The 27,830-nt window shown below is 35.1% G+C and overlaps 1 protein-coding gene and 1 long non-coding RNA gene across 3 annotated transcripts; one reads left to right on the top strand and one right to left on the bottom strand.

The window, feature by feature from the left end:
• On the top strand, positions 1-27,830 carry LOC113500496. 2 transcript variants are annotated; one of them, XM_026881318.1, is made up of 2 exons: positions 1-646; positions 27,646-27,830. In XM_026881318.1, the coding sequence occupies exons 1-2, from the start codon at positions 94-96 to the stop codon at positions 27,726-27,728; spliced, it is 636 nt and encodes a 211-aa protein (XP_026737119.1). In that variant the 5' UTR covers positions 1-93; the 3' UTR covers positions 27,729-27,830. The 2 variants fall into 2 exon arrangements, with proteins under 2 accessions (XP_026737119.1, XP_026737118.1); XM_026881317.1 differs by having other exon boundaries at positions 1-774.
• LOC113500498 lies at positions 14,539-15,854 on the bottom strand. Its single transcript, XR_003401211.1, has 2 exons — positions 15,721-15,854; positions 14,539-15,650 (listed from the first exon to the last, which is right to left on the bottom strand). It is a non-coding gene; the product is annotated as an uncharacterized LOC113500498 (long non-coding RNA).

The following is a 27,830-nucleotide window of genomic DNA, read 5'->3' as shown; positions in this document are numbered from 1 at the left end:
CGAGTGTAAACACGGGTGCGCGGCGCGGCGCCGTGCCTCGCGGGGAGGGTCCACGGCACTCGGGCGGCCGCCGCCGCGCGCTCCGCCCGCACCATGTCGGTGCGCGTAGACCATCGCGATCGCGAACGATTCTCGAGACATTCTTCCCGCGCTTCCGTCGATCTCGCTTTTCCAAGCAGTTCGACACGCGACCACTCTTTCCGCTCGGTACATTCGGCCCGCGTGCCGCGAGCAGCCAGCGATGATTTGATGGTGCCTGTGCGCACGCTACGATCGGCTTCGTGTCGCGTAGCTCCAGGAGCGCCCCATCGCCTGCGCCGCCACCACTCATCAGCAGCGGAATGCGAGCGCGCCCGTCGCTCGCGGCGCCACACGCTCGAGCTCCCCAACAGCCGCGGGCCCAGCGTCCGCAGCCGCTCGCCGGAGCCGCCACCGCCGCCGCCGGAGCCAGAAATCCCGCCCGAGGACGCCGGCAAGGAGGCTCGGAGGCGCCGCGTCGTGGCGGCCGTCGCAGCCTCGTTCTTCGCGCTGGCGCTGGCGTCTGTCCTCGTGGTGGTGGTGACGCTGACTCACAGCTCTGTGCTTCGCGCACACAACCAAACGGCCAAGTACTACACGTTCTCCGTGCCGCCGCACCATCCTCTCAGTGAGCCCCGTTCATGTTGCCCCACCGTCGCCCCTCCCGCTTCGCATGCGACTGTCTCCGACCCTGAGTGCCAGGGGCTGCGAACGTCGCCGAGGCGGCTCGTCTGCACATCACCGCCACCATACGCGGTATACAATATTGTAATATACACATAAACAACTTGAGCTAAGGTCCAGGATGACGATATGCCGAGCAAGATTGTCTAATCATCTGATGCATTATTCACTATGTCTACTGCCCAAAATTCTAAACAACTGACGAACAGAACCTTGGACAGAAGATGAGAAAATTAATGTGTTAGATGCTTTTAACGATATTGCTGGCTGTTGTCAAATTAGGTCTTAGCACATACAGGCCACACATGCTACGCACGTTCGCAACCCCGTTTCTGCATGATTAGTTACTGTATAATATAGATGTCACGTGTTTGTGATGGTTTATGTTACCGATATTTTAATATTTACCATAATGATTCGTTATAAAACTGTCATATTTCTTGTTATTAATAAGCATTGCAGCGACTGGATGGTTAGGTATATAGGTCACAACTGCTGGTATCAAATTGATATTTACGTATAAGTGGAACAATTTTAGTTTTGTAGGTATGCATTTTAAAAATTCGTGTATCACAAGGTGTTAAACGGTTTTCCCTAATAAAATAAGAATTTCAAGTTCAACGCTAAACTCGATGAAGTCCGAAAAGTAGCATCGCTATATTTCTTTACTTCAAGTAACGAATAAAATAAAGTTATGCTGGCTACAAAGCTTTAGTTTGGGGCTTACTGTAACTAAAGTTTCCGATGTACCACTCCATTAAACATTAATCCCATTACATAACCGACATTCATCTTACATCGAATCTCTAAACCCAAGTGGTCGAAATACTTGGTTTGGTACGAGTGGCAGATGGCGTTTCTCGAGGCGTTTCCATGCCCATGAAGGACATCACTCCCTTTAACTCTACGACGATAATCTGATACTTTATTACTATAAGGCGGTCCTGAAGAGGCTTAATACTTTAAAGCGCCTTTCGATGTTGACTCTCGTGCCCATGGTAAGCCCCAAGAAGATCAAATTCCTTTTTGCCTTTGGAAACCTCGATATTTACTCGATCTTTATACGAACAATGATCATAAGATACTTTTTAGAACACCAAATTTAACGCGGCTTTTTGCATACATAAACGGCAATAACAATATTCTCTTAAAAGCTTTACATCTTTCCTTTTTATAAAACGTTTTGATTTCCTCTCGCAAAGGGCAAAACACCCTATTAGACAAAGTGGAATTCATAGGATTACTTTTTGTGAAATAATTTTAACGAAATAAAAGAGGCAGAGGCCTTGTTTCTATAATAATCCGATGTCAAAGTATATTATATTGGTTTAGAATGTATGATTTCGGCTAAGAGAACAACTTAATAAGAATATATTCTTATGTTGAGGCAAATTCCTTTCTTATATCCATGCTATGCCGTGTCTTTGCAAGGAAAGGTTATAGTTCTGTTTATCTTTATCCCTATACACATTAGCTATGTACTCCGACTCAATCATGATTATTTTTGGACCGTAAACTTTGGGGAAATACATCACTCATGTCAAAACTTATTATAAGGTAAATAGGTCACAAATTGTGGCGTCTTATACAACTTTTTCTTTGCTATCAAAGATTACTTACGATTCCCTGAACAAATTAAGTATTCACGTGTCACATTGAAATAAGAAAAAAATCAACACTATTCTTTTTTTTTTAATCTTTAATTATTTTGTTTACCTACATCGAATTTCAACATTCGTTAGAATTTTAAATAAAAACTTTTCTAGCTTTGCCTTATTTTGGTTTAGTCGGAAAATGACAGATTCTAAAAATATCAGACGTGTTTAGAACACCAGATTCAATTCATAAGTATTTTATAAGAATGCTAAAATGTCTCAGAGTCTTCGAAATGTCAAAGAGAAGAACTGGATCCTAATACTCTGTCATATCAGCCGATGAATTCGACACGAAAATGAATTTGTTCTTTTTATTTCTAACAGAATTTCCGTTTTATGTCATCCAAGATGTAAACGTATTAAAAATTTTGTTTATAAGTATACATTCTTGCACGTTACCAGCGTCTATTGCGGATGTGGTAATTTTATTATTTGTTTGACTGACCACAGTTTTATGCGTCCAATAGTCATATTATTTTATGCGATTTTTATGTCTTACTGAACAGGAAAGCTGACATTGTTATTCGCAGATATTTCATTGATAGATATTTTTAAAATTTCCAATCAAACTCTAATTTATCACCAATTTATATAATATTCAGTTAATGTTTTTCACGTTGTCGTTCTCAACTCACAGTTCAAATAGTGTATTTAAAATACGTGTAGATCTATTTAAATATAACTAAAATATAGTTAGAACACAATAAAATTTAATAACCAGTTAAGAAATCCGATGGGCAGAATCTTTAACTACTAACATTTTTAAAATATACAATTTAGACAATTGAGTATACGAAAATCGAAAGCGAAAATAATAATCACTGAAACGAAAAAAGCGTATAAAAATATGCAGAGCACTTCATACGTACACAAGTGTCCCCCAGTCAATACATTTGACGTATGTTTGAACGGCATTATGATTTCCACTGTTTCCCGTCAGCACTCATAATACGGAATCGTCGCTAAGCTCATAAATTTGTTATTGACGTGTAAAAGAGCATTTGAACATTAATTTCCCGAACGAATGGTATGATTTTGGAAAATTTAATTTTAGAGACGCCTTTTCGATAGACTGAAAGCTAAATTGGCAGGTTGTTACAGATTTTGCAGGTGCGATTGAGAACTGATTTATTTTTGTAGTTTGTGTATTTACTGCACGCTACAGTAACTAAAGGGAATGATTAGAGTAGATTGGTTTTTGTTTGTGAAATGGTCGGGCCGATATTTTTGACGTTTTAATAATCATAAATCAAGTTTGTGTTATTGGTTTTATACCTACAAGCTTTACTACACCTAGGCACGTCAGTGTTTCGAAAAATCACTAAAAATAATTAATATCTTAATTTTGTGTGAATACGCGATAACTGAACTGATTAGAAAGTTAATAAAAACAACATATATTATTGTGATAGTAGGTTACCATGTTAAAATGTTGAAGGTTACAGAAGATCAGGTAAGCAATTTATATCAGTCAGTCCATTTATTTCACAGACAACATCGGCTAAAAGTTTTCTCAAATCGAATTCTAGTGCAGCGTAATATATGAAAATGTCTGAATCAGCTAAACCAAAATAAGACTACGTTATTGCATGACGTCCAGTCTACGAGTATTGAGAGTTTCCAATAATAACTGAAGTGTTCGGTGCGGTTTGTGGACTCTGCTGGGCTACTCTGACAATGCGGTGCTAGCTAAATACTCAATATTAACAACAAGTATCCAACTTAAACAATGCATAGAATTCCATGATATGAGGTCGGGCTCGTACTTCAATCCAGATTGAATAGAATCTCTGCGATTATAGATATAGAAAGATACGTTCCAGATTAATTACAACATTCCCATTCTATATTAGGTGAGCAATTTCTAATAACGAGTTCGCGACGAGATAATTTATCCTATTCACAATATTCCAGGAGATAAAGTAAAACGTTAATTAATTAATTAATGGGCCTATATCGTTACATATTTAATTCATAATAGCTAACCAACATTTTCTCGTACGGGCTGTTGAACTGGGCCTAAAGGTAGGTACGTTTATTTTACATTACAAAATCTCAAATTCTTACCAAGTTGTTGGAATGTTTTGGGAGAGTTCAACATTTTTGCTCTGGGTAAAGAAAATTCTTCTTTTGTTGTTTGAAAACCATTAGAACAAAAGCGAATTTAAATTAAGAAGATACATTTATTTTCGCGTAGTGGTAGAAACTAATCTACGCGAAATTGTATTATTTTTCTCTTTTAACAAGTGTTACAAGTGGCTCGAGACATTAGGACCGGCCAGATGTACGCAATGCTGCAATAAACGTGTTCATAACCTGGGAATTTTTAATAAAATAGAAGGAAATGTTCTTAAAGCGAAAACTTAGGAAGTGGAGCTGTAAAATGTGTGGAAAACTAAATGCAATGTTTTACATTTGGGAAATATTTTCCTGATACACGTTGATATTGCATATCATTCTCAAAAATGATGAATGATGATGACTTGGCAATATATTACAACAAAAATCACCGACATCAGACCGGTAAGGTAAGGGCACCAAACCGTCCCAAAATCGTAACAAAGAAAAAGGTTTACAATAAATATCATCTTAAAATTTCTGTTACCGCACATAACAACTTCTGTATAGCTTCTTTCTTTTATTCTCTTCATAAATCAAAAACGTCAACTTTGGCATACATTTAGTACACATTAAATACGTCTAGCTTGCCGTAGACATTGACTATAACATTAATTATAACTTATTTAAAGTTGTTCGTAAATGTTCCATCAGATACTAAAGAAATGTATGTTACATAAGATGGTAATGTGGTCTGATTCTGAACTCAAATCTAACGAAAATGATTGTTTAATGAATGTTGAACAGGAGGAAACATAAAACAGAAATGCGGGCAATTCTCCCCTCGGATTATACTGAGACAAACATTTACTTTATGATTTTTTCGATAAAAATAAGTAGGCTCCCGCAGATTTACAACAGTTTTTGTTTGTTCTCAATCCTGTGGGATTAGGGTAAACATCAGATAGTGAACAACTCCACTTATTATAACTTGATTTTACACTTAAGATGAAATTAATAAACTATCCTGCCGACACGAAAATTGACAAATTAATTTAATACAAGTTTTAATATAATATGTGACAGAAAGGAGTTTATAAATTAATCAAGTCTGACACTCGAGTTTAGTAGAGCGCGCTGATGGGCTGACTACCGGATTCATGCGAAACTTTTTACTGAAAAGCACTAACAAGCAACCAGTGAGGCGAGGAAAGTAGACACTAGTGAGCCACGGCACTCATAGATTCATAGGTGCCTATACACATAGTGAATATGGAACTTTTTTAATTTCACGCTTGATTCGAAAACTTCCACGCGACTGAGAGGAACGGATGCCAAGAACTCGACGCTGTGTCACTCAACATACGTTCATGGACCAATGATTTGCGTCACTACGAAACATTATTTATATTTTCACATTTATTTCAAGTAAACAATTAAAAATGACTATGGGGAGAGCAGATTGCGCCGGCTCACTGAACTGACCCAAAATTATTAAGGGTAAGTTTTTCGTCGCTTACTTAAGGCCCTACTACCAAAAACTCGTATAATAAACATCAAAAGAACCCTTATCTATATTGAGAAATTCATTTCATAAACAATTTTCGGCGCAAGTAATTGCTAAGTTTAGTTTATGGTTAGTTTAGTACTATCAAGTTTTAGCTAAAGTAATATTTGGTGATCTTCCTTTAATATTAATAATATTATCGTGAAACTGTAGCCTGTATAATGTATAATAGTTATAAACAGTTAGGTTATTGTTTGCAAATTTAAAATCAGTCAAGTTGTTTAGTTAATTACGATTAAGTTATTGTACCTATTATATACACGGATGATTATTCTTATTTTTTTTTTCTTTTTATTTATTAGTTTGGTTTATATTATTTTGCTATCACGTTAACAAATGAATGAATACATAACTTAATTAATTAGTAACGCTGTATCTCTAGAACAACCGAAACAATTTACGTCAAGTACGCGAAGCCTAGAACAAATGTTGCTGTGCTGGCATCCTGCATAGAATTAATAGATGTAGCAATCTAATTGGAACTAGGTCATGTTTGCAGCACAAGTATTATGGAAATGTTCTACAAAGAACTAAGCTTATAGTTTATAGCTAGGGGTGTGTTCGTTGTTCTATATTCGATTAGGACCTGCGTCGTGCCAGCCTTGTAACTGGATGCTTTCCGCGCCCCTGCTGCGAACGCCACCACTTTGACGCGCTTTTAGTCGACATGAGTGAAACGTAGTTCCAAATTATTTATGTGTACTTGTCACTCATACTTGTAGTTTACGATGGATTTTCACCGAAACGACACGGCGTACTTGTAGTGTATTATTCTTTGTAATAATAATAATTGTCTTTTTTCACTGTAGAGATTTGCTTATGGAGTTGAAGGTTTTTATGTTGAAATGAAAAGCAAGAAAATCATTAGATGAATCTGCATAAATACGTCGCGGAATATTTCTTAGAACTTTGGTGAAGCAGTGATTGCCTTAGGTCAAGGTGACTGCATGTTAGGGTATAATTTAGTTGATTACATTGTAAGTCGATGCGTACAAAGTCTCCAAGCAATAAGAACTCGTACGGTAATAAAATATTTAGTTAAAATAACACATTGTAAATCGAAAATCGATTTTACAATTTATATCGTATTTACTAGTTACGTGAAGCAGATCTAACACGAGCTGTTTTCCCCGGGAGAAGTCACGCCTACGCATCATGTAGCTAATGGGCCGAACATACAAAGGCTAGTCGATCACCACGTAAGTAAATTCAACATAGAGGTGTGTTCTTTATAATCGATACGGCGTGATCGAGCGGGCTGGCCTCATCTATCAGTGTCGAGTCGTTCACAGCAGCCATGTGGAAATAAAGCAACTGTCAAACGAAGAATAGTCAATGTTTTCTGCCGGATCAACTTTTACCTACTCGATTCCAAATTGATTAATCGATTATTTATATGCAAATCCAAGAGTTATGGGGACGGCAAAAAAACGAAAACGACGTTTCAGATTTCTATTTATAAATTACGTTTGCGTAAGATAATTAAAAACGCAATCAATCATTTTGTTTAAACAATAAATCTACGTACAAAACAGGACTAGGCTTCAATATTTTTTTAAGAAAACCAATTCGGTTCAAGATGAAATATTCGTTTAAGACTGAAAGCGCTTTTAAAATACCTGTCTATTTGAAACTATTAAAGTGAATGTGAAGTTTTATAAAGTTACACATGTCAAGATAGGTCAAAGTACGGAGAATCAATTTAGCTGGAGTTAACAATAGCGGGGAGCAATTTTATGAGGCACTTGTTGATAGCGACAGTTAAGCCGGCTTTGCCTCAACGAATATTGTACCTACGTCCCTAATACATGCTAATACCCTAATGCCGGGATTTTAGTTATGTGCCGGCTCTTTTGTGAAATTTGCTTAAATTAAGCTGTGTCAAATAGGGGAATGATAACGCGAACATATTAGTAAAGCAGATAGATATCTATAAATACACGTAGTTGTTGTTAACAAACGTAATGATCTGTAAGATAAGATTTTATTCTCCATGTATTTCGTAAGATTCACATACTCATACTTAAAAATTCACACTTCTAGGAGATTTAAAAATACTATCATGGCGTAATCGAGATAAGGGAACTGATTGATGATAAAAAAGATAAATCTACAAAATAGCTAAATATCTATTACTTATCGGTATTCCTGTGCATGGAAGTCTCAAAACGCAGAGAAATGTAAGCAAGATTGTTATGGCATGCATATCTTATCGAGTTTTCTTGTTATTTTCCTCAATATATTTGATATCTTTTAAGTAAAATATGAGATTGATATACGAAGAGTAGGCAATAATGGAAAAAAGTAAAAGCGTATTATCTGCGATGACGATGCTATATAAGACGTGTCGTGTTCAGGAAAAAGCACTTGAAGCCTTCCTTCGTATCATTTATAATATTGTGATATTTTGTATCTTATGTCTAAATCACGAGAAAATATTGCTACAAGGTGACATGTACGATAAGAACAGGATCATTAAATTACTTTTTGTTTTTTTTTTTGCAATTTTTCTTATACAATTCGGTTGTACAGAAGAATATTAATTCATGATTTAGTTGAAAATTAATTACTTTCTGGTCTGTATATTTTCTTTCCGTGCCGGGACAAAATATTAAGAATTTTCACGTGTCATTACGTTTAAAGGTGAGAGCTTAAAACCGAGATAGAAAGCGACATAGCGGCATGGCGGTGGGGTGACCTGAAAGTGGTTCTCTGAGAAAAAAAATACGACACTCATAATACCTTAAAAGCACTTAGTATTTAGCCAACGCAAATTGTAATGAAGAATGTCTGTGGGCCGAGTGACCCTCGTGTTAGTCTAAATTCAATCTAATTATCACGCCGACGTGGTACCCACAACATACAGTTATGTACTCGCGTGTACACACGACAAAGGCAACTTCAAAGGGTTCTCGTTCGTACGGAAACGTAGGTGCGGTCACTTATAGTATATTAACAAACGGGGTGATCATTCAACACTTAATGCACTTGCATTGCTTAACTTTAGCAATAAGGTCAATTTTACTTTGATTCTTATTCAATAATTTTCCTGCACTTAGATGGTAGTCGGAGTTGTGTTCGTGATATCGTCTTCATCGTATTCGCCAGGGACACAGACTCGATGTTGAACATTATCTGTGATTGTAGTTCGCCGCAAATACTGACAGTAACAAGTAGAAACCCGCAACAAGTGGCCCCCCAATCCACTACTCATTCGATTCAATCCAGATTATTATTACCAGAAAATTATATGAGCATAAAGAAAATTTTAAGATCACTCTATTTTGAGTAGTACATGATAGAGACTGAAGAATTATTTTGAAATTGTAAGTGTTAATTCATCGATGATTAATATAATTTCATGTGCTTTATTTCAAAAATTTAAGGAAAACTTTTTAAGTGGAACTCTCCTTTGTAAAATCACTCTACATTACTCAATGTAGCCTTTTTAACCTGAACTCTAGAGCTTTCTCAATTAAACGTTTATTTAATAAAGATACGAAGCTATTAACGTAACAGAAAAATCTGTAAAGGTAAGTTTACGCCTGATCTATTCCTGTGTTTGTATAACGAAGCGAGCTGACGCCATCTTTTCTAATAATAACGTGTAATGGATTTTATAATTACAAGTACTTTCGAAAGCGCTTACACGTAGACATATAAACTCCACCTTCTAAAGTAATTTGCATGTTTCTTATGAGTTCTAGGAAACCCGCAACACCTAGTCTAGTTTGTCTCCTTGGAGCACATCAAACAACTTCTCCCTGAATTGCTTAGCAACTTTGACCCATTATGTAAAGTCAAATGTTCGGATCAGGAGCAAGCTAATAAATATAGTTCGAGCTGGTTATAAACCAGAGTTTTACAAGACGTACATTATTAATCAAAGTGTTCCAAGAATGAAACGACTAGAGACAGGGTTCTGCTAGATTTTGACTTATTTTAAGCCTATACTTTATACACAAAAAACATTAAAGAGCCTCATAAAAACTTAAAAAAAAATTTGAAGTCGGCCATGAAAATTGATCCAAAACTTCAAATACAACGAAGACCTGTGCACCGACTTCTTTTTATAAAATTATAATTTCCTCCCCTCTATTATTTGGTTGAACGTCTACCTTTGTCAAGCTTTCATTTAAACACCCAAGTAAGGGCTGTACTCAAATTTAATTTAAATTAGCTTCAAACAAACTAGAAGCGTAATTATGTTATCCGTTTTCGTCCAAATTGTTGAGGAGTAAGTTTATAACGTTTTGTATGAATCAGTTCACAGGCAAGACTATTTTTAATTACGCCAGTAGAGACCAGTGTCTGAGAAAATAAATGTTACGCAATTTGTGGATGTACGGTGTCGTGTGTTACTGTTAAAGATGACTCCGAGCCGGTTGGTAGTGGTAATATAAGACCAGATACTGAGTTTAATGGGCAAGAATATATCTAGATTACGTTACAGAGAGTTATTTCTAATCTAAAGATGCAAAATGTAGAGGTAACACTAATAGTTATGATTACGTCGGCATTTATCTAGGCCATAAACTTTAATATTCTGGAGTAGCACGAGAAATTATTATAACATGCATCTACGTAGACGTGCCTTGACGGGCTGTAAAACAGAGTACATGTTTATCGTTTGAGGCGCCATAAATTTGTATGAATGTCGGGAAAACGTACGAACTATTGAAAAAGTTGTAGCGATACCTGATCGTCTGCATTTATTGAAGGGAATAAGATATTACATTCCTATTTTCATTTTGAGCATTACGTTTATTGATTTTTTTATCGCTCTCTGTCTATCTTTATTTATTTAACGTCAACATAAAACCATTGAGTCGATATTTATTAGGTTATACTGAGTATTAATGGCCAGTGTTTTTTACCCTTGTTACAATCGCGTGTTACCTCATTATAAGTAGCAAAACTTATCTACAAAACTCCGTATTCTGACATAACTATGAACTATACCAATAATACAGTACAGTTATCAGATACGTAGTTTAAAATCGAAATGTGCAAAATATTTCCAATAAAAGCTTTTCTCACCTACGTAACTATAAATGACATGAAAGCTTTTTAAAACCTGTAACTACGTTGAAACATTTCGAGAGTATAACGCGAGGTGAGAAGTATTGGGAAGTACTTCCACGATACGTCTACGTTAACTTAGGTATAGTCAATATGTTGACTAGTCATTTACTGGTACTGTCAACGATTCGGCAATACTTTTACGAGTTTTTATTTAGTTTTACCTATGCCTCAAGCAAAAGCAACTCTTGCAGTTTTTCGACGCACTTTATTGTTTTTCTATTGCGTGATAATACAAAATTATGATGATGCAGAGCTAGAGTTTGGACATAAGAGATCCACAATGGAACATTACAATCCCATGGAGTTTTTGCTTGATTGTTAACATTGATGAGTAAATTGAACTTGAAGAAAGACAGAAAGCTGAATTTCTTATGCATATCTAAATTGTTTTTTTTTTAATATTATAAACATTATTTACTCGTTTAAATGAATATTTCATTGTCACAACGCTAACAACATTTTAAGCCTCGGCAGTGTCAATGTGTGTACCTGCTTCAAATACTTAAGTTAAGATCATTACTTAATTATTATTCTCATACGTCACGCTGATAGAATTAAAACTCAACTCGGGGCTTTGGATACTGGCCTTTTAGTTTTAAGAACATTAATTTAGATTCTGTTTTAGTACGCATGAGTATTTAGGATAGGTAGGTACAGTTTAAGGGTTTCGCACCCAAAGTTAAAAAATAGAACTCTATTACAATGGCTCCGCAGATTGTCCATCTGTCATTTGAAATAATATTTTAATCTGTATTTTAAACTTTAAGTCATGCATGGTTTTGAATAATATTGAAGATTGTTCTACCTGTTTTTATGCAGCAATTAGGCACGTATTCCAGTTACAAATAAAGAAAACAAAAAATTATGCTGATGGGAGCGACTACTTATTGTGTTGAAAGAGTGAGTGTTCCCTGAATATAAAATAAATCTGGGTAGCATCTTGCGGAATATCTACTTATACGAATACGTGCCAAAAATAACTCCTTGAAAGTGCATTAACCATACATTGTATATGAATAAAGAAACGGCCGCCACACACTAGACAGACTACAAATATACTGTTAATTTCATTTATTGTAAATAGTAATTAACTACGGAACCAAGGTATTTCAAGTAGAAATGGCAATTTTACTTTTAATTTAGAACTAAATATCTGAAGTCAAAAACGACAACTTGTTTTTTGAATAGACAACTTAAGGGTATACTTGTAAGTCCAACTTTTCAAAGGATTTTCGTGACGTAAGTAGGTGACTGCGATACCTTAAATAGGACAAGGTCGTAAAACCCCCAGATTCTTATACTGATGTTTTAGTTAAAAGAATATTTTTTTAAGTCTCGAAGATGACGGTAATAATAATTTTCCCATTTAATTATTATTTTTTTAATTATCGATAGGATTTTGGTGAAATAGTTACAGTTATCCTGTAATGTCGTATGGCGCATTAACTAAAATTGATTTCTATTAAAACTCAGACAAAGTTCATCGCTTAACCCGGACAAATATTTATTTGGCCTGCAGGTATTTTTCCCGAGTTCGCGAAAAATACCGAAAAAAAAGTATGTAAAAACGTTTACAATGTATCATGTGTTTGTTTGTACGTACGTGGCCTCTTTCAACAATTAAATTTCGTTAAAAACACACCTTCATGTTACCGTAACAGAGGGCTTGTGTACAGAATTAATTACATTCGTTGCTTTGAAGTGAACTGGCATCTATCCACTCTACATATATACCTATTAACTAATCTTATCTACAGAAATGATTGTACGCGTTCATCGAATTGGAAGCGCATATAGAGCTGATAAACGGACTAATCTTAGTTGTAACACTTATAGTAGCTTTAGTCTTAATTACCTATAGTCTAGGAACTAATTAGTTTTTTCTTCGGTTGGCCTACATCTAAGTTAAACAGAAAAATAAACTTTATTCACATAATATTTAAGTCGATATTTCGTAATATACTTCAACCTATAAGCTTTCGACTAATACGCTTAGTCGATTCATATACTGACTTAGTGTATTGTGCGCTGGCGTCAGTCGCTGTCTTAAGCTCACGAGATTATACGATATTGCTTTATGGGAAAGTTACTTTGCGCTGGACTCTTACAATCCATTTAGCACTTAGACGTCGAGCCAGATAGAAACTGTGAAGACATTATATAAATACACAGTTTTCACAACCTTTAGAACTTCATTTTTGATACAGAGTGCCATAAAATGTCGTATCTATTAGAATTGCGATGTGAAAACGAAAGCTTATTATTTTGTTATAAAAGTACCTTTGATCTTTTGACAGTGGCTATTAAAGAGAGAGCTATTAATAGTAATTGTGTCTTAATTAACTAAGGAATCAAACAACAGCCTTAAACTGTGAAATATCAATCTTTTTAAAGGTTGTGCCTTCATAATAAGCGTCTCGCTAAGGGACTGCCGCTCTCCCACAACGGAATGGAGATTATTAATTACTAACAGTAAATTATCGCTGCTTCATTATTCAACCTTAACTCTTTGCAAAACTCATTCGCTTCATGGCTCGTCAGATTCGGGGTTTAAACGTACGAACCAAGGTCAACTAAAAGCCTTTTAAGTACATTTTTGCTGATGAACTATTAAATACTACCAAGGGACGGCGAACGGAAATTGGTAGGAATTCAATCAAATTTGATCTTCTTTTTTCTGAGGAAAAATTGTATTTAAATAGAACTTGTACTGTTAGTAGATACTGATTGATATTGTGATCATAAGATTTCAGACCAATAATTTGGGATCGTTAGAGTTCTATATAGAGCGTAGACATCAGAAACTTTATATTTGTTCAATAAATGTCCTTTTTGAAATACAATAATTCTGAGAAGTATAAGATCAGAGTATGTTTTCGTGATTTATGTTTTTGTAAGATATTATGGCTTTGGGCAACAAAGGGCAGTAGAGATAGACTAGAACGCTTGATAGCCGAGAGTTTTATAGAGCTGCTGTCTTGATTTGATTCCATAAATGGGAATTTATGCCCCATTTTGAGTACCTACTTTGTAAAGTGTGTGAGTATGTGTTGGTGTATAATATAGTATTCCTCTGCCTATATCCACTTTGAAAACAAGCGTAGTGATATTTATACACAATTAAGGTTTTTGGTTTCTCAAGTATAGGGTTGTTATGCTATGTTTTATGTCGTATGGGTCATTTATAGGTATTCGTAAAACCCGCTCTTTAAGCAACATAAAAGGGTCTCTACCTCTTTGGTCCGTTACCGATAATAATATAATATATGTATGAGTAAGATACTCGCACATAAACGGTAAATTAAATAGATTAAAGAGAAAATATTAAATCTTTTTTCGATTATAATTAATTTGTGTTATTTGTAACGTATGCTAGACAAATAACAGTGTAAGTTCTTACTTTATATACTGTCTAAATTAAGTTTTAATTAAATAAAGCCTTTATCGATCGTAAAATAAACAAATGCAATGAAGAAAGAATCAATCTCTTTATTCAATTACCATATGATTACATTATAAAAAAGTAATCTTAAACGATATCGCAAAATTGTGTAAATGTGATAAGAATTAGTTATTCGTACAGGTTATGACGACAGTTAGTGGTGAGAGTATAAAAATGTCCACTTTTGTCATTTAGTAAATAACTAAAGATTTAGGTTGCAATCTTTTACGACTTTCGCTTTACCAAAAACCGCCACCATACTCTGACCTCTTGCGACGAGTTTTTCTCCCGTTTTTATTTCCTGCAAAGGCTTACTCGAGGTTTATTTATGTGTCATAAAACGAAAGATTAACGACATCAATAAAACAAATATTATCTAATGGCTCGTTTACAACAAAGCTCGAAGCAAAAGTCGCGTCTCGTGTAATTGAAAAGGACGGGTCCATCACAATTACTTACGTAAAGTTTCTTTAAAATATTGTTGTGAGGAAGTCGGCTTAGCGGCAAACAATCTCTTAACAAATTATCTATATGTTCATGCACAGGGAAGTGCCAAGTTCCTCTCACTTCTAAACCCATTTAATCACTAGAGCTACTTTCCTACTCTCCATTAATAAACTTTGTCAAAGTAACAGTTCCTCGATATTTCTCCGTAAAACTCAAGCCGGACGTCATTTTATAGCATATTTTGATGCAAGTTTATTAATTCCGGTATTTAGTATTTTACTACAGAATAGCTTTCATGTGTTTTTCTTTGAAGATTTTACGGTTCAGAAATAAATACCGTAACGGTAATTTATTATTTATTTCTCTAGCTGGCAATATTGTATTATAGCTTGTGTGTTAAAAACCAGAGCACATTACCGCGTGATTTGACCCCTATTATAAAAGACCCTTATTGACTATCATTTGTAATCAGGTGCACCATTACACACGTCTCCCAAATAATGTGCTGACAAGGGAATTGACCTTTTTCATTTAGACGGAGAGTTGAGAGGTCGTGTGGGGAGTAAAGACTTATTTCCCGATAGAAATCCGTAGAAGCATTGGTCGGAGACTTATTGAATCTACCCCTTTGTCTTCCCAGCTTATCGTTTAGAAACCATGTTGAGTCTGAGTGGACAAAAAATTCTTAAAGCTCCTGAAAACGTTAAATGGACAATTTTTTACTCGTTTTTAAATTTCACATACCTGTCAGAATCGATAAATACCAGAACACAGAAGCCATATTGAAAAAATGTTTTGGCCCTTTTTATTTCGAGAACGGTGTCTGATTTTATTCTGGGTATATCTAATTAAAGCAAAGTAAATAATATACATTTTAATAAGTGACAAGGCTCTTTTATCGTTTTGAAATATAATAAAATGATTGGAATGCCAACTGTCGAATGTTTTTATTTTTTACTTTAAATGTACTTTAAAAAAGGTCGGATTATCTAATATTTTGTGCGTTAATTTCCAAATACAACATAGAATGAATAAATGGAAGTTTTTCCATTTATTGAACATGAACTGGAATAATTACCTAAACTATACACATTTTGGGGAAAATATGATGATAAGAACCGATAAGAACAATGCTTGTTTTTGTAGATTATTATTAAAAACTTTAAACAGACTTGCTAGTTAGAACTACGCAAGCGAATGAAAGTCCGAAGGCTTTCCTCACCAGATTTTTTTGTTTTAAGTGTAATTTTCTCCGGTAGTTACGGAACTTGCAAATTTTTTATTAAAAGAGGCGAAGACTAGTTTCGTCAGACTTTTCGATTTAGTCGAGTGTTAATTAAAAACGGCTTATTTGTGAATAACTAGAGTTAATTAGGAACACTTAGTAGTGTCAATTTATTCATAGTTTCAAACCAAGTTATCGAGGCGGCGAACGCTCATAAAATTTTATCGAGATTCATAAGGGATAATTTAAATGATTTTTTATTCATTTATTTAGTACTTTATATGACACACAACACAGAAAAAAATGAATATAAAGGGAATATATTAGAGCGCTAATTATTTCATAAAAAATCAACCAGTGGGCAATCGTTGGTAGACTTGGTTGTTGTAAAGTTGGAATTGGTATGGAAAAATTGATATTAACAGTGAATAGTGTGCAACCTAATCAATTTTATTCGAAATATCGATGTTACAGAGAACAGAGTTTATAATGCAAACATGAAACTGGTTCAGATAATAAGGAAACCCATGGCTTGACGAAACCTGTCGCTACATTTCAAACACCCCTCGAAAACACTAAACGTACACATTAACCGTTAAATTTCTTAAATGTTTCCTTGAATTGAAGAAACATCTTGGAGTTAATGGCCATTATTTTACGCCAAATTCCTGGAAGCACTTGAATAATAAAATAATTCAGTGTAAGGTACTCCCCTTACCTACTTATACACAAAGGTACTTACCGAAGCCACGAGTAAGGTTGAATATTAATAGAGTAAATCAGTTATTGTCTTAATTAGTTTCAAAGTAGTTTGGGGATTTGTAAAATGGCTGTAAAGATCGATATCTAAGTTCTCAAGTATACATCAGCTGTGTTACGTAATTTTAGTGGTAATTAGTTGTCTCTTTAATATTCTTAATTTTAAAGCTATATTAAAGTAGTTTCATGGTAGTAAGCACACTTCAAGTGCGAGTTGAATTCTCCTCATTTAGGGTTCCATACAAAATAGTAAAGAACATTTTCTTTAGCATTGCAATTTGACCCATTCAATTGATGCCCTCATGAACCGTTTTCTCCATTTTAATTTTATTATTTATTATTATAAAAACTATAGTTACATCAGAAATTCAATCTGGTAACATTTTAAGTCTCTAGCCATTACGTTTCATAAGATACAGGCTGGTGACAGACAGACGAACGGTTGGACAAACAGACTACTAAGGCTCGTAGTAGGGTTCTGTTTTTATTATTTAGGATCGAAAACCATAAAAAAATATTATATTTTCGATTTTTTATTCGATCACCAATTTCCTGTAGGTAAGGTATCGGTATTTAGGATAAATAAATCAATGAGATATCAGTTTACCTGTCTAGCAGCAATTTATAGATAACATGGGTTAAAAGGTAAATCACCTCCTGAAATAAAACCCTGGCTACGGCCATACCTTTCAATCCAAACCCAAAGATAACAAAGTTTTAATTATTACTTGAATCGAGTTTACGAAATCACAGGATTGATTTCTCGCATAATTTATTACTGACAGTATTGACCCGGTTTAGAGTTCCCTTTGTTGTATTAAATAGCATTTCAGTTAGGTAGGGCAAGATAATCTTTACCTAACACAGAAACGTAGCCACAGATAACAAAAACAATGACGGATGAGTTCAGCTGTCAAGTGATATTCCGCAATCGCGGAACGTGTTTAAATGTATGGAAGTGACTTTTATCGTGACGTAGACCTGTCCATTCCATACAACACTAATTTTAACATGTCAATTTAGTTGACAGTTTTATTCATTTTTTGGGTGTTATTCGTAATCACCATAATATAGAGGACCCTCTGAATCAGAAGCTATTGTTCTACTCAAGTGATACACAATTGACGCAATTACATAAGCTTATATGTAACGGATGCAGATAATGCCGGCGTTATATGATCTAAGCTGCGGGCTTGTTACCGAGGTCAACTTTGAGTTATAACGAGCTGTTAATTAAGCGGTAAAATAAACTACTAGAAACTTTATAAAAGGATTTACTTACTTGGATGTCGGATGAAACGGATTTAGTTTTGATAAATTTTGTTTTTTAAGGTTCTGTACTAAAAGGGTAAAATGGTTTGCTAAAACTCTGTTGTCTGTCACCATTCTTTAGCTCATAAACTGTTTTTTTTACACAAATGTATTTCTGTTTCTTCTTGTTCTAATTAATAAAGTAAATATTTAAGAGGCATGCATAAAATATGTATTTTCCCGTTATCAATGACAACGGTACGATATCCTACTTGCGTGAGTCCGACTTGTAATTCGAAAGGATTATCCTTAAATAAAAAGAACGTTTAACAAATTAAAATATTTTCTGAAACCATAATTTAAACTTATATAATATCACATTACAAAAAAAGAAGTGAGGACTTTACGGGCAGCCACACGTTTGTCACACCAGCGTTCACCACCAGCTTTACCTCATCATATTGAGTATAGAATTATATGACAGCCTTATACAATCGACAGTTATAGGCTAACCAAAATTTACATAGAAGAGTAATACACTCACATTACATTTATTTGATTTGACATAAAACTATTCATTCGACTTTCATTTTTTCTACCATATATGACCTTATATAAATAATACTGTAACGAATAATGTAAATGGAGCATAAATAATTAACACGGCACACATCATGTACATATGCGGTTTCCAACATAAAATCGTTCATATAACAAGTATAACAAATGAAATTAACGTACATCTTCAAACAGTGCTCTTAAGAATGTATTTGCTTTGAAATATTGCTCTGACTTCATAAAATAAAGGATATTAAATGTTCTCCTCCTCATGAAGATATCACTTGACATTTAATATATATATCATGCTTTAAATTTCTTTAAGGACATTCTACTTTCTAAGAATTATTACTTTGTCTATCTAGAAGCGGCTGCGACACCCACGTAAATACCTACTCTTTATATTAATAATAATAATAATAATATCATGGGACAACTCACACACGGTTATCTGATCCCAAGCTAAGCAGAGCTTGTGTTATGGTAACCACACAACTGATAAACTTACTTATATATTTCTAAATACATACATATTATAGATAAATTACACCCAGACACCAGAACAAATGATCATGCTCATCACACAACATTTGTCCTGGGCGGGAATCGAACCCTCGACCTCCGGTATAGCAGTCAGGGTCACTAACCACTAGACCAACAGGCCCGTCAAATATTACATACTTTACGGATTTAAATTAAACATCCATACCCTTTCAGCCATGGAAAACGCTTGAATGTATAACGATGACAGTTTAAATTCACGAGGAAACGTCATATCTATATATTCTATCTCCAACGATTAGTCTAATGCTAATATCAAGTCAACATACAATACAAGACGAACGAAAGTAAACTTCAAGAAACATAGCTGGTGTTTTTAATAAAATAATCAGAACTTAATTGAACAAAATAATGTAATCAGTATTTCCTAAGAGGCTTATAAATAAGATTATAAAGCGTTTTGACCCAAATTATTAAGGGTTGAATAATTCTGTATTATTATCATTGAATTAATAACAAAAGCGACTTAGTGCGTTGTTGTGGTAAAGATGTTGAGTTTTACCTTTTTCTAAAGATTTCTGACCTTGTGGTTTGGGAGATTTGTAAAGAATACGAATTAATAATACCAAAATGGATATTCAAATCGGATGTCGACGTAAATAGCCGTCCATATTGTTTTCTTCATAAATTCTAATTTAATAACTTTTTGCCTTGGAATTTAGGAAGGTTCTTTATCAGGTAAAAAATGGGAGCATAAGTGTAGCAATGACGTTCCAGCTTAGTTGCACTTGTAATTGAATCGTCTTTGCACAGGCCGACAGTTTCTACCGGAGGCTGGCAGACCGCCAGTGCAATCACGTTTTCTGTGATTGGGTTCACTTTACACTCTCAGCTAATTTCAACTTTTGATATTCAAAATCGTTTGAACATGTTTTCATTTTAAAAGTTGAAAATGATATTGTTTTTAAAAGTGAATGCATTGATAGAGTATCAACAATTTATTGATCCTGTAGGAGAGTTGATCGTGGCATTTTCCGTTTTTTTTTATCAATACTTAGCCATATTTACAGCAAATGTAATTGTCTGTTGCCGATAGCTAAAAAAAAGTATTTTGTACGGCAAAAAATGTGTTATTGACAGAAGCTGATTTGATTTCGTGCATGTAATTGAGTTGCATATGGAAATACGGCACGTTGAGAATGCGAGGCTCCATTAAAACCTATTCAGGAACACAAATATAGTTTTTTATGCAAATTAGGATGCCTAATAAAGCTTCATTCATTTCGGATGTTCATTTACATAGTAACACAATTAGAGGGCTCGCAGAGCACAGTGATGCAGCTTGCACACTAATGAGGGCCACATTGAGATCACTCAGTTCGCGAGTTTATTTCAGTCTTTTGACCCTTACGCTAGGGACCAAAACGTGTTGTTGTGGTCCGCAGCCTCAACTGAGATAGAAATTAGTTCAGGTTAATTTCTTCAATAAGCTAAGTCGGTCTTTGGAGGCCTGATTTGAATTAAACGTATGAGTCTCACCACGTCGCATAACAAGACTTACTTTTAATAGATTACAGGCTGGTCAAAGTACTTGCATTAATATCTAATTGAAAAAGTAACTATATTCATGCCCATTGATCGGCAAAGATGTTTAATAAATAAAATTTTGTCATTTCCGCTTCGAAAATTGGTATAGCGGCTAGCGTGGCGACCCGACAAGCATCGAAAAAATATTAAAGATCGTAAACATTTATTGGATGTGTCATGGCTCCCCTTTTTAACCAATTGGAGGTCGTTTATTCTTATGGGGTGTAGGTGTCACCAGGCGATTCGATTTCAAAGGTTCATGGGTAATCCTATTTGTCTCGATTTTATTTACCAAATAGCTTTTTCTACGCGGTTGCTCATAGGGATAATATATTCTCTTATCGAATAAGTACATGTGCTGTCCAATAAAGTGTTTTCAACCAACTAATTTTGGCAATAAACAACCCTTTGAACTGCTTCGTATAAGGGCTATTTAAATTAAATGTAGCATTGCTACATTTTCTTTTAAATGAATTTAAGATAATTTAATAAACTATGACAGATTTGATGAAAATATTAGCCCTTGTTAGTACAAATTGCCAATTAAATGAAAACATACATCTGTGCTGCTAAACACATTTGCAGCAGCCTTAAAACTGCATGTCACTTCGAAATAATGTATCTATTTTATAATTAAATCAATCAACCACATTCAACAGAACCAATCGAAACCGGTCTGTGCCCAAAATTGGTTTATAAAGACGTGTAATGTATTAAAAACTGCACACTTGGCAGCACCACTGATGCAAGTACATATAATGTAATACTTTATGTTGAAGCATGTAGAACGTAATACAGAATCCATATCCCTCTCCTGAGTACGTCATACATTCTGAATCCATATTCATAAATCTGTGTCCCGGGGAATAGTGAGACGTAATATTGTCCGACGCAGGCACGGCACCAGTTGAAAGAGTTTGGAGAACCGCCAGTGCATTCAGGTGGAAATTGAGCCTCGCTTACACGCGTGTCCAATAATACACGAGCATCCGCCTGATATCTACGTACGTGTTCGCCTAATACACTATCCAATATTCACGTATTATCCAAAGTACATGAGGGTATTTCCAAGATATCATTCTAATATTGTATGACATGGCAGCGAACGGTTTGATGCGGTATGACGCGTCTCTTACACGTATTTTAAATATTTTGGTATCTGCGATGGACCGGCATTCGTAAATGTTTTATAAAAGACTTATAAGTCAATAGCTTCGGTGTTTGATCCCTTTTCCGTTGAAGATATCTGAATATCAAGTGTTGTGAATATGAGGATATAAGAATATAAGCAGTAGCTAACCTTAGGGTCAATTTTCAAAGGCGAACCGCTTACCAATTTGAATTGAATTAGTAATGGTTACTTTGAATCACGCGAGGGAAAATGGACTACGGTATTTCGAAGGCGCGAAAAATATTATTTATCGGCCACTTTTTAGGTGAAAACTAGTGTATAACAAGGTGTCTGTACGTAGTTCGTGCTACGTGGAGTATGTAAAGCTGCCAAATTGACGATCATATTAAGCGCTATGTTATAGTTACCTATGTATGTAATTACATAGACGAAACTTCGTCGAGGTATTGAACCTCAAAGGTTAAAGAGGTCAGTTGCGAATTGTTATAGGTACTAAACAACACACTAATATTCGAAAGCACCTAATTAAACTCAGAACTATTCATCGTTACTGTGAATACTTGGGGATAACTATGGCAACGACGTTTCATTTAGAAGTTCTATTCAGCTGAGTCACTAAGGAGACTCACTACTAAACAGTAGGTACTAGTAAAGGCTTCTGTCCTACACCCCATGATGACAACACAAATAATAAATGCAAAAGTTTCTTCGTTACACTTTCACGGGTCAAATGTTCAATCGATTTCCATGAAATTTGCATGCATATAGCCTTTGTGGATAGATAAACAGAAAATAGTTCAGATACCATCCTACATCCTACCTATTATGAAATTCCACCGTTTTTATTGAGTGAATAACAAATGCGTGACGAAATCCGACAGCGGGATCATTTGTGCTACAAACAATTCCCTAAGGATAACAACGTAGCCGGAAATATAAATATATATTTTCGCGGCCGAGTAGCAAGTTATGGTAAAAGATTTTTTTGCATTTCCTTGATCGTGTACAAGGAATAAAACTATGCGGTCACCTCTATTCAGTTACCATGTGGTCAGTGTCCACTAACCTCTAACCAGCTTATGAGGGTCAGCAACTTAGATAATCGCAGGTTTATTATTACAGAACGTTGAACCCGTTTCGTTGTTGCCTTGTAAGTTTGATTAAAAAGTGGGTCAAGAACCAATGTGATATTCAAGGTTATATTTACTTTGTTAATTATTGTAAAGAGCACTGACAAACGGTGAAGGAGAACATGAAATCGCCAACCCGCAGGCTCGTATTATTTATACATGCGTTGAGCTGCTGTAGATATTTTATTCTGTAATTACAAACCTTAACAACAAAACCTATTTACATAAATATAATTTCATTGCTCGAAACGAAAACAAATTAATGCATATTTAATACAATGCAAAACAGCAACTCCCTGGCAACTTCAAAAAAAGAATAGACAAATGCTCGCGGTTTCTTCTGGAGTTGGAATGATTAATTATAATCCTCCTTAAAGCCATTAATCTATGACTATAAATATTCTTTGCTAAGTTTATTGTTATAGCGCGGTAATAGCTCAGGAGGAGTCGTAGAGGGGCGTACACCGATGTGGTGTAAGCACAATTTAAATTTATTACCAGCTTCAAACGGCCGAGAAAACATTGTGAGGAAACTCGCAGCAGTGAAGACTAAACGTAAATAATGTCTTGTAATTAATGACAAGCATACCATTTGTCATGCTGGCGATCAACTAACATAAACATACCGACTCTTAAGCGTTTCCTTAACTACAAAAAGTATCAGGAATATATTCATGTTTGAAGACATCACAATAGTACGCTAAGTAATTAAGTATCTTGATCCATTATGTCCGTCCAAGTATCAATCTATGTCATGAGAGAAAAACAAACATAATGAAAGGTTGGGGACACGTCATTGCTTTGAGTGAGACGGCAAAATTGAAAAAACTTACTTTTTAGATGTTGTAATATTTGCGTCGTTTCACTCTGTTAAAGTGACATTATATTGATATATTTAATGGTTCACGCGATCTTCAATACAAAACAAATGACAGTAAATGTCTACTTAAAAACAAAACGATGATCTGTATAGTATTTGACTAATGTAAACTTTGCTCAGAATACAATAGGCTTAAGACAACAACAAGACCGTTAACAAGAATACAAGTAAATTTATAAAGGCCCGGATCAAACAGCGTAACTCAGTTCCACATAAACGAAGATAACAAATGATTATTTCAGAACAATTCAGTTCTTCAATAGTAAAAATATGAACCAAGAATGTAGGCGGAAATTTATTTCTTTGTTTGTTTGCACTCTATTTACTAATGCGAAGAGTTTTTCGCATTCCCTTACTTTTTTATTTTTGTTCGGATTTTATTTTCGACCTTTTTTACTTCTTGTAATAAACACCCATCTCATCATATCAAATATAGGGCATAAACTAGAAATCTAACGCAATCAAATATACTGTTTACTTTTACAGTGAATTTAAACGCATTAATATTACAACTGGAAAATGTCAGGTAAAGTTGTTTGGGTTTGTTCGTTGCAATTTCATAATGGGTTTTAAGACAGGGCAAAGAAAGTTAGTTAACGAATGGACGTGTTCTGTTTTGCGGCTCCATTTTTCAAAGAGATACTTTTAATTTTTAATATTAGGTAGGAGTAGCGTTTTCACAGAATTTTATGTTCATTCGTAATCGACAATCATCGCGACCTAGAAATTGAAGTGGTCAGAACTTACGGTTGTCAGTAAAAAACAGCCACAATTTAGCGTAGAGCGTTGCATTAAAAATTTAAAATAGTTTCTCTTATTCCGGGAAAGGGGTAGGATCGACCCGCTGCTAAATTATTTTTTAAAAGAACGAGCTGTGGCCCTTTGCGATTGCATAATTTCCTGCTACCTTGTGCCAGCCAGTCTTGTTCACTTTTTATTCCTCACACAAAATGAGCTGTTACAAAGGCAAAACATTGTTAACATATTAAATGAGGATAATACGTTATACTCTCGCGTACTATCTTGCTCGTAAAACAAAAGGTCAATTCTGTATACACGTAACTCAATCCTTAACAGGATTTGGATAAAATATAGGGAGATATCGTGAAAAACGAAGATTTAACGTGTTCGGAGGTTTATGGTGAAGGCTGTTTACCTACGAATTTGTTCAGTCTCTACAATGCTCCCCTTCGTCACAAAATACGTACACAACATACCGAGAGGCAATCGGATTACTGACTAACGGATAGCCATTAGCACGCTTAGGATTCGAACTGATTCAACAATCCGATTACATTTTTTCTAATGTCCGTCCTATCTGGAGTCCTGTATATCGTCTGTTTTGTTTATCAATGGTCTCTATTTGATCTTTTCGACTAACACGACAAGTAAATATAAATTTATTCTATGAAATCAGATACTACATAGGTCCAATACATTAAATAGGTACGACGTACAATTAATAGATTTACAGTAAATTTCGTTTCGTCTCGTTTATATTCGTACCTATTAAAAATAAGTCTCTTTAGTTTCTCCGTGGACCAAGAGTTCTTTCTAAAGATTTATTGTTATCCAATCGGCCTTCTTAAAGATCATGAACATAAAACTACATTAAATCCAAGCTTCAGTTTGAGAAACAGCGTACAAAATATGTAAGTTTTCCATACTTTGTTATACGTTAAATTAAAGTGTGGTAAAACTTACAACGTCTCACAACTTACAAGGTATTATAAGTTTGAAGTGTCAACAAATTGACACAGATCATAAAACATTTCAGAAGTCACCACCTAACAACATTTTAATAGAGGCTTTATAATTTCATAACAATAAAATATGTAAGTAGTACAAACACAAAACACAATTTGCATTTGAATTATTGCCTCGAAAAATAATCATAACTGAAAAAGTACGACAAGGTATTCCACGAACGGTGGAACTTCGAGAATTGTAAGATTTGTCATTTGCATGGAAAAACTTTGGCATTTCATAACAAGACGCGCTTCAACCAAATGTTTGTTTACGATTTTTTAAATGTGAATATGGAATAATAACATGTAACCTCATTTTTCATGATACCTCTTTGCTCATAATTTATATTTTACTGGCAAAGGATATTTGGAATTCTTACATTCCATGGCACAATATGACTTCAAAAATTGAAGCAATTACTGAGTACGGTTATAAAAGAAAGTAGATAAAGTAAAGTTTTCCTGACATTGATTTCCGAATAAATATTTTTCGTACTCTTGAGAAAAAATCAGCAAGCTATCTTTCCATCTCACTTAAATCGCTTTATCGGTTAGCGTCTAGCGTAGGCAACGGTTAGCATGTTTTCTGATTCTGAGTTCAGTTTCGGCATTTATTTTTGGAAATATATATTTTTTTTCGGACTATCCTTTTACGCGCACAATTTTTAGTTTTGACAGAATTCAAAGTTTCATGTCTCTTAAGCTTAACGGCAAAGGTACCCTATACTACCGTAATTACTTTTAAATAAAAAAATACATAAAACGTAACGAGATTCCAAAGGCAAACAAGGACTTTTGCACTCTTCTACGGATTAGAATTAGTCATCGTATAACCTATTTTGGCCTTTAAAGAAATGCGCCAGAATTAAATCAGTCTCTTGACTGACCACCCATTGGTTGTCACTAGGTATCATATACCCATAGTTACTTTTAAACAGTAGGATTTAACAGTATTATCCATCACTGAATTAACTGCCGCCACAGTCGTCTCTTCCCTCTATTTGTTTAGGACCATGGTTAAGTTACGTAACACTTTGAATACGGACGAAACTGAATCAACGGGTGTAAAAGTGCTAATGCGAGTTAAACAACTGTTACAATGTTTTCGTTACTTAAGTTTAAATATTTCGAGGAACGAGCGTAATTAAAAATATTATGTATTAAAAGTTCTATTTTGAGTTGATAATAGTCTTGGTTTTTAGTCTATCTCATAATTATAATAAACAGTTTTGGTATTTAATAATTATAAACTTCGTACCGACTTTGAAATATTTTGTAGCGTAAAATAGAAGAGCCAAATTATAACGTGGATGTCGTTATAGGGTGTTCGGTGATAATGTCTACAAATATATATTTTCTTTCGAGAGCATCATATTGCATGAACTTAGGATAGTATAAATTATGCTATAAGTACAAGAGTCAAGAGAATAACCCCAAACTGAAATCGATTTCAGTTATATGTAAATACGAGTAACTAAAACATATAAAAAAAAAAAAAGTTGAATCGCCAAGAGACTAACATGACTGTATGAGTGGTAATCCAACGTCTGTAACGTTATTAATTTTCTGCGCCAGCTTGTGTCTACTCACAAACTTAACATTACGTTATAATCAGTAATATAAGATGTTGTAGTTGTAAACATACCACCCCTTGAGCATTGGACCTCGAACAACTAGCAAATATAATCACAACTCCATGTTTACCTTCCTTATTAGATCGAGTAATTCCTTAGTGAGTTGACTCATAAGTAAACCGCACTGACCTATGGACGAACGTTGGTCACCGATCAAACCCAAGCCCCAACTAGGAGATGTAGCTGTTTAGCGGAAGGTGTAGGGAATGTGCCCCTTGCAAGTTCCGTCCTTGCCTGGCTAGTATCGTAACCATGATTAAGCCGTGCTCCTGCCTTGTTCACAGTTCGCCAGGAGAACGAGCGCATGATGCACGACGTCCTCCAGGCGGGAGTCTTAAATCGCACCCAGTCGTCGGGGTTGCGCTGACGCCGCGCTACTCGCCGCGGCCGCGGCTGGACAACGTGCGGCCGGCCGCCGCGCCGCCGGAGGAGCCACCCGAGCCGGACACCACCACCGCCACGCCGCCGC

This window comes from Trichoplusia ni, chromosome 14 (assembly GCF_003590095.1).
Source record: "Trichoplusia ni isolate ovarian cell line Hi5 chromosome 14, tn1, whole genome shotgun sequence".
In the NCBI taxonomy this organism is placed as follows: Eukaryota; Metazoa; Arthropoda; class Insecta; order Lepidoptera; family Noctuidae; genus Trichoplusia; species Trichoplusia ni.
Note: the sequence above shows the minus strand (reverse complement) of the source record. Positions and strands in the feature narration are given on the sequence as shown.

What these genes read in the sequence shown, in the direction of transcription:
- LOC113500496 (XM_026881317.1), top strand. Translation starts at nt 94, where the DNA reads ATGTCGGTGCGCGTAGACCATCGCGATCGCGAACGATTCTCGAGACAT. An exon ending in CATCACCGCCACCATACGCG is followed by an intron (nt 775 to 27,645) that starts GTATACAATATT and finishes CCTTGTTCACAG; the next exon opens with TTCGCCAGGAGAACGAGCGC.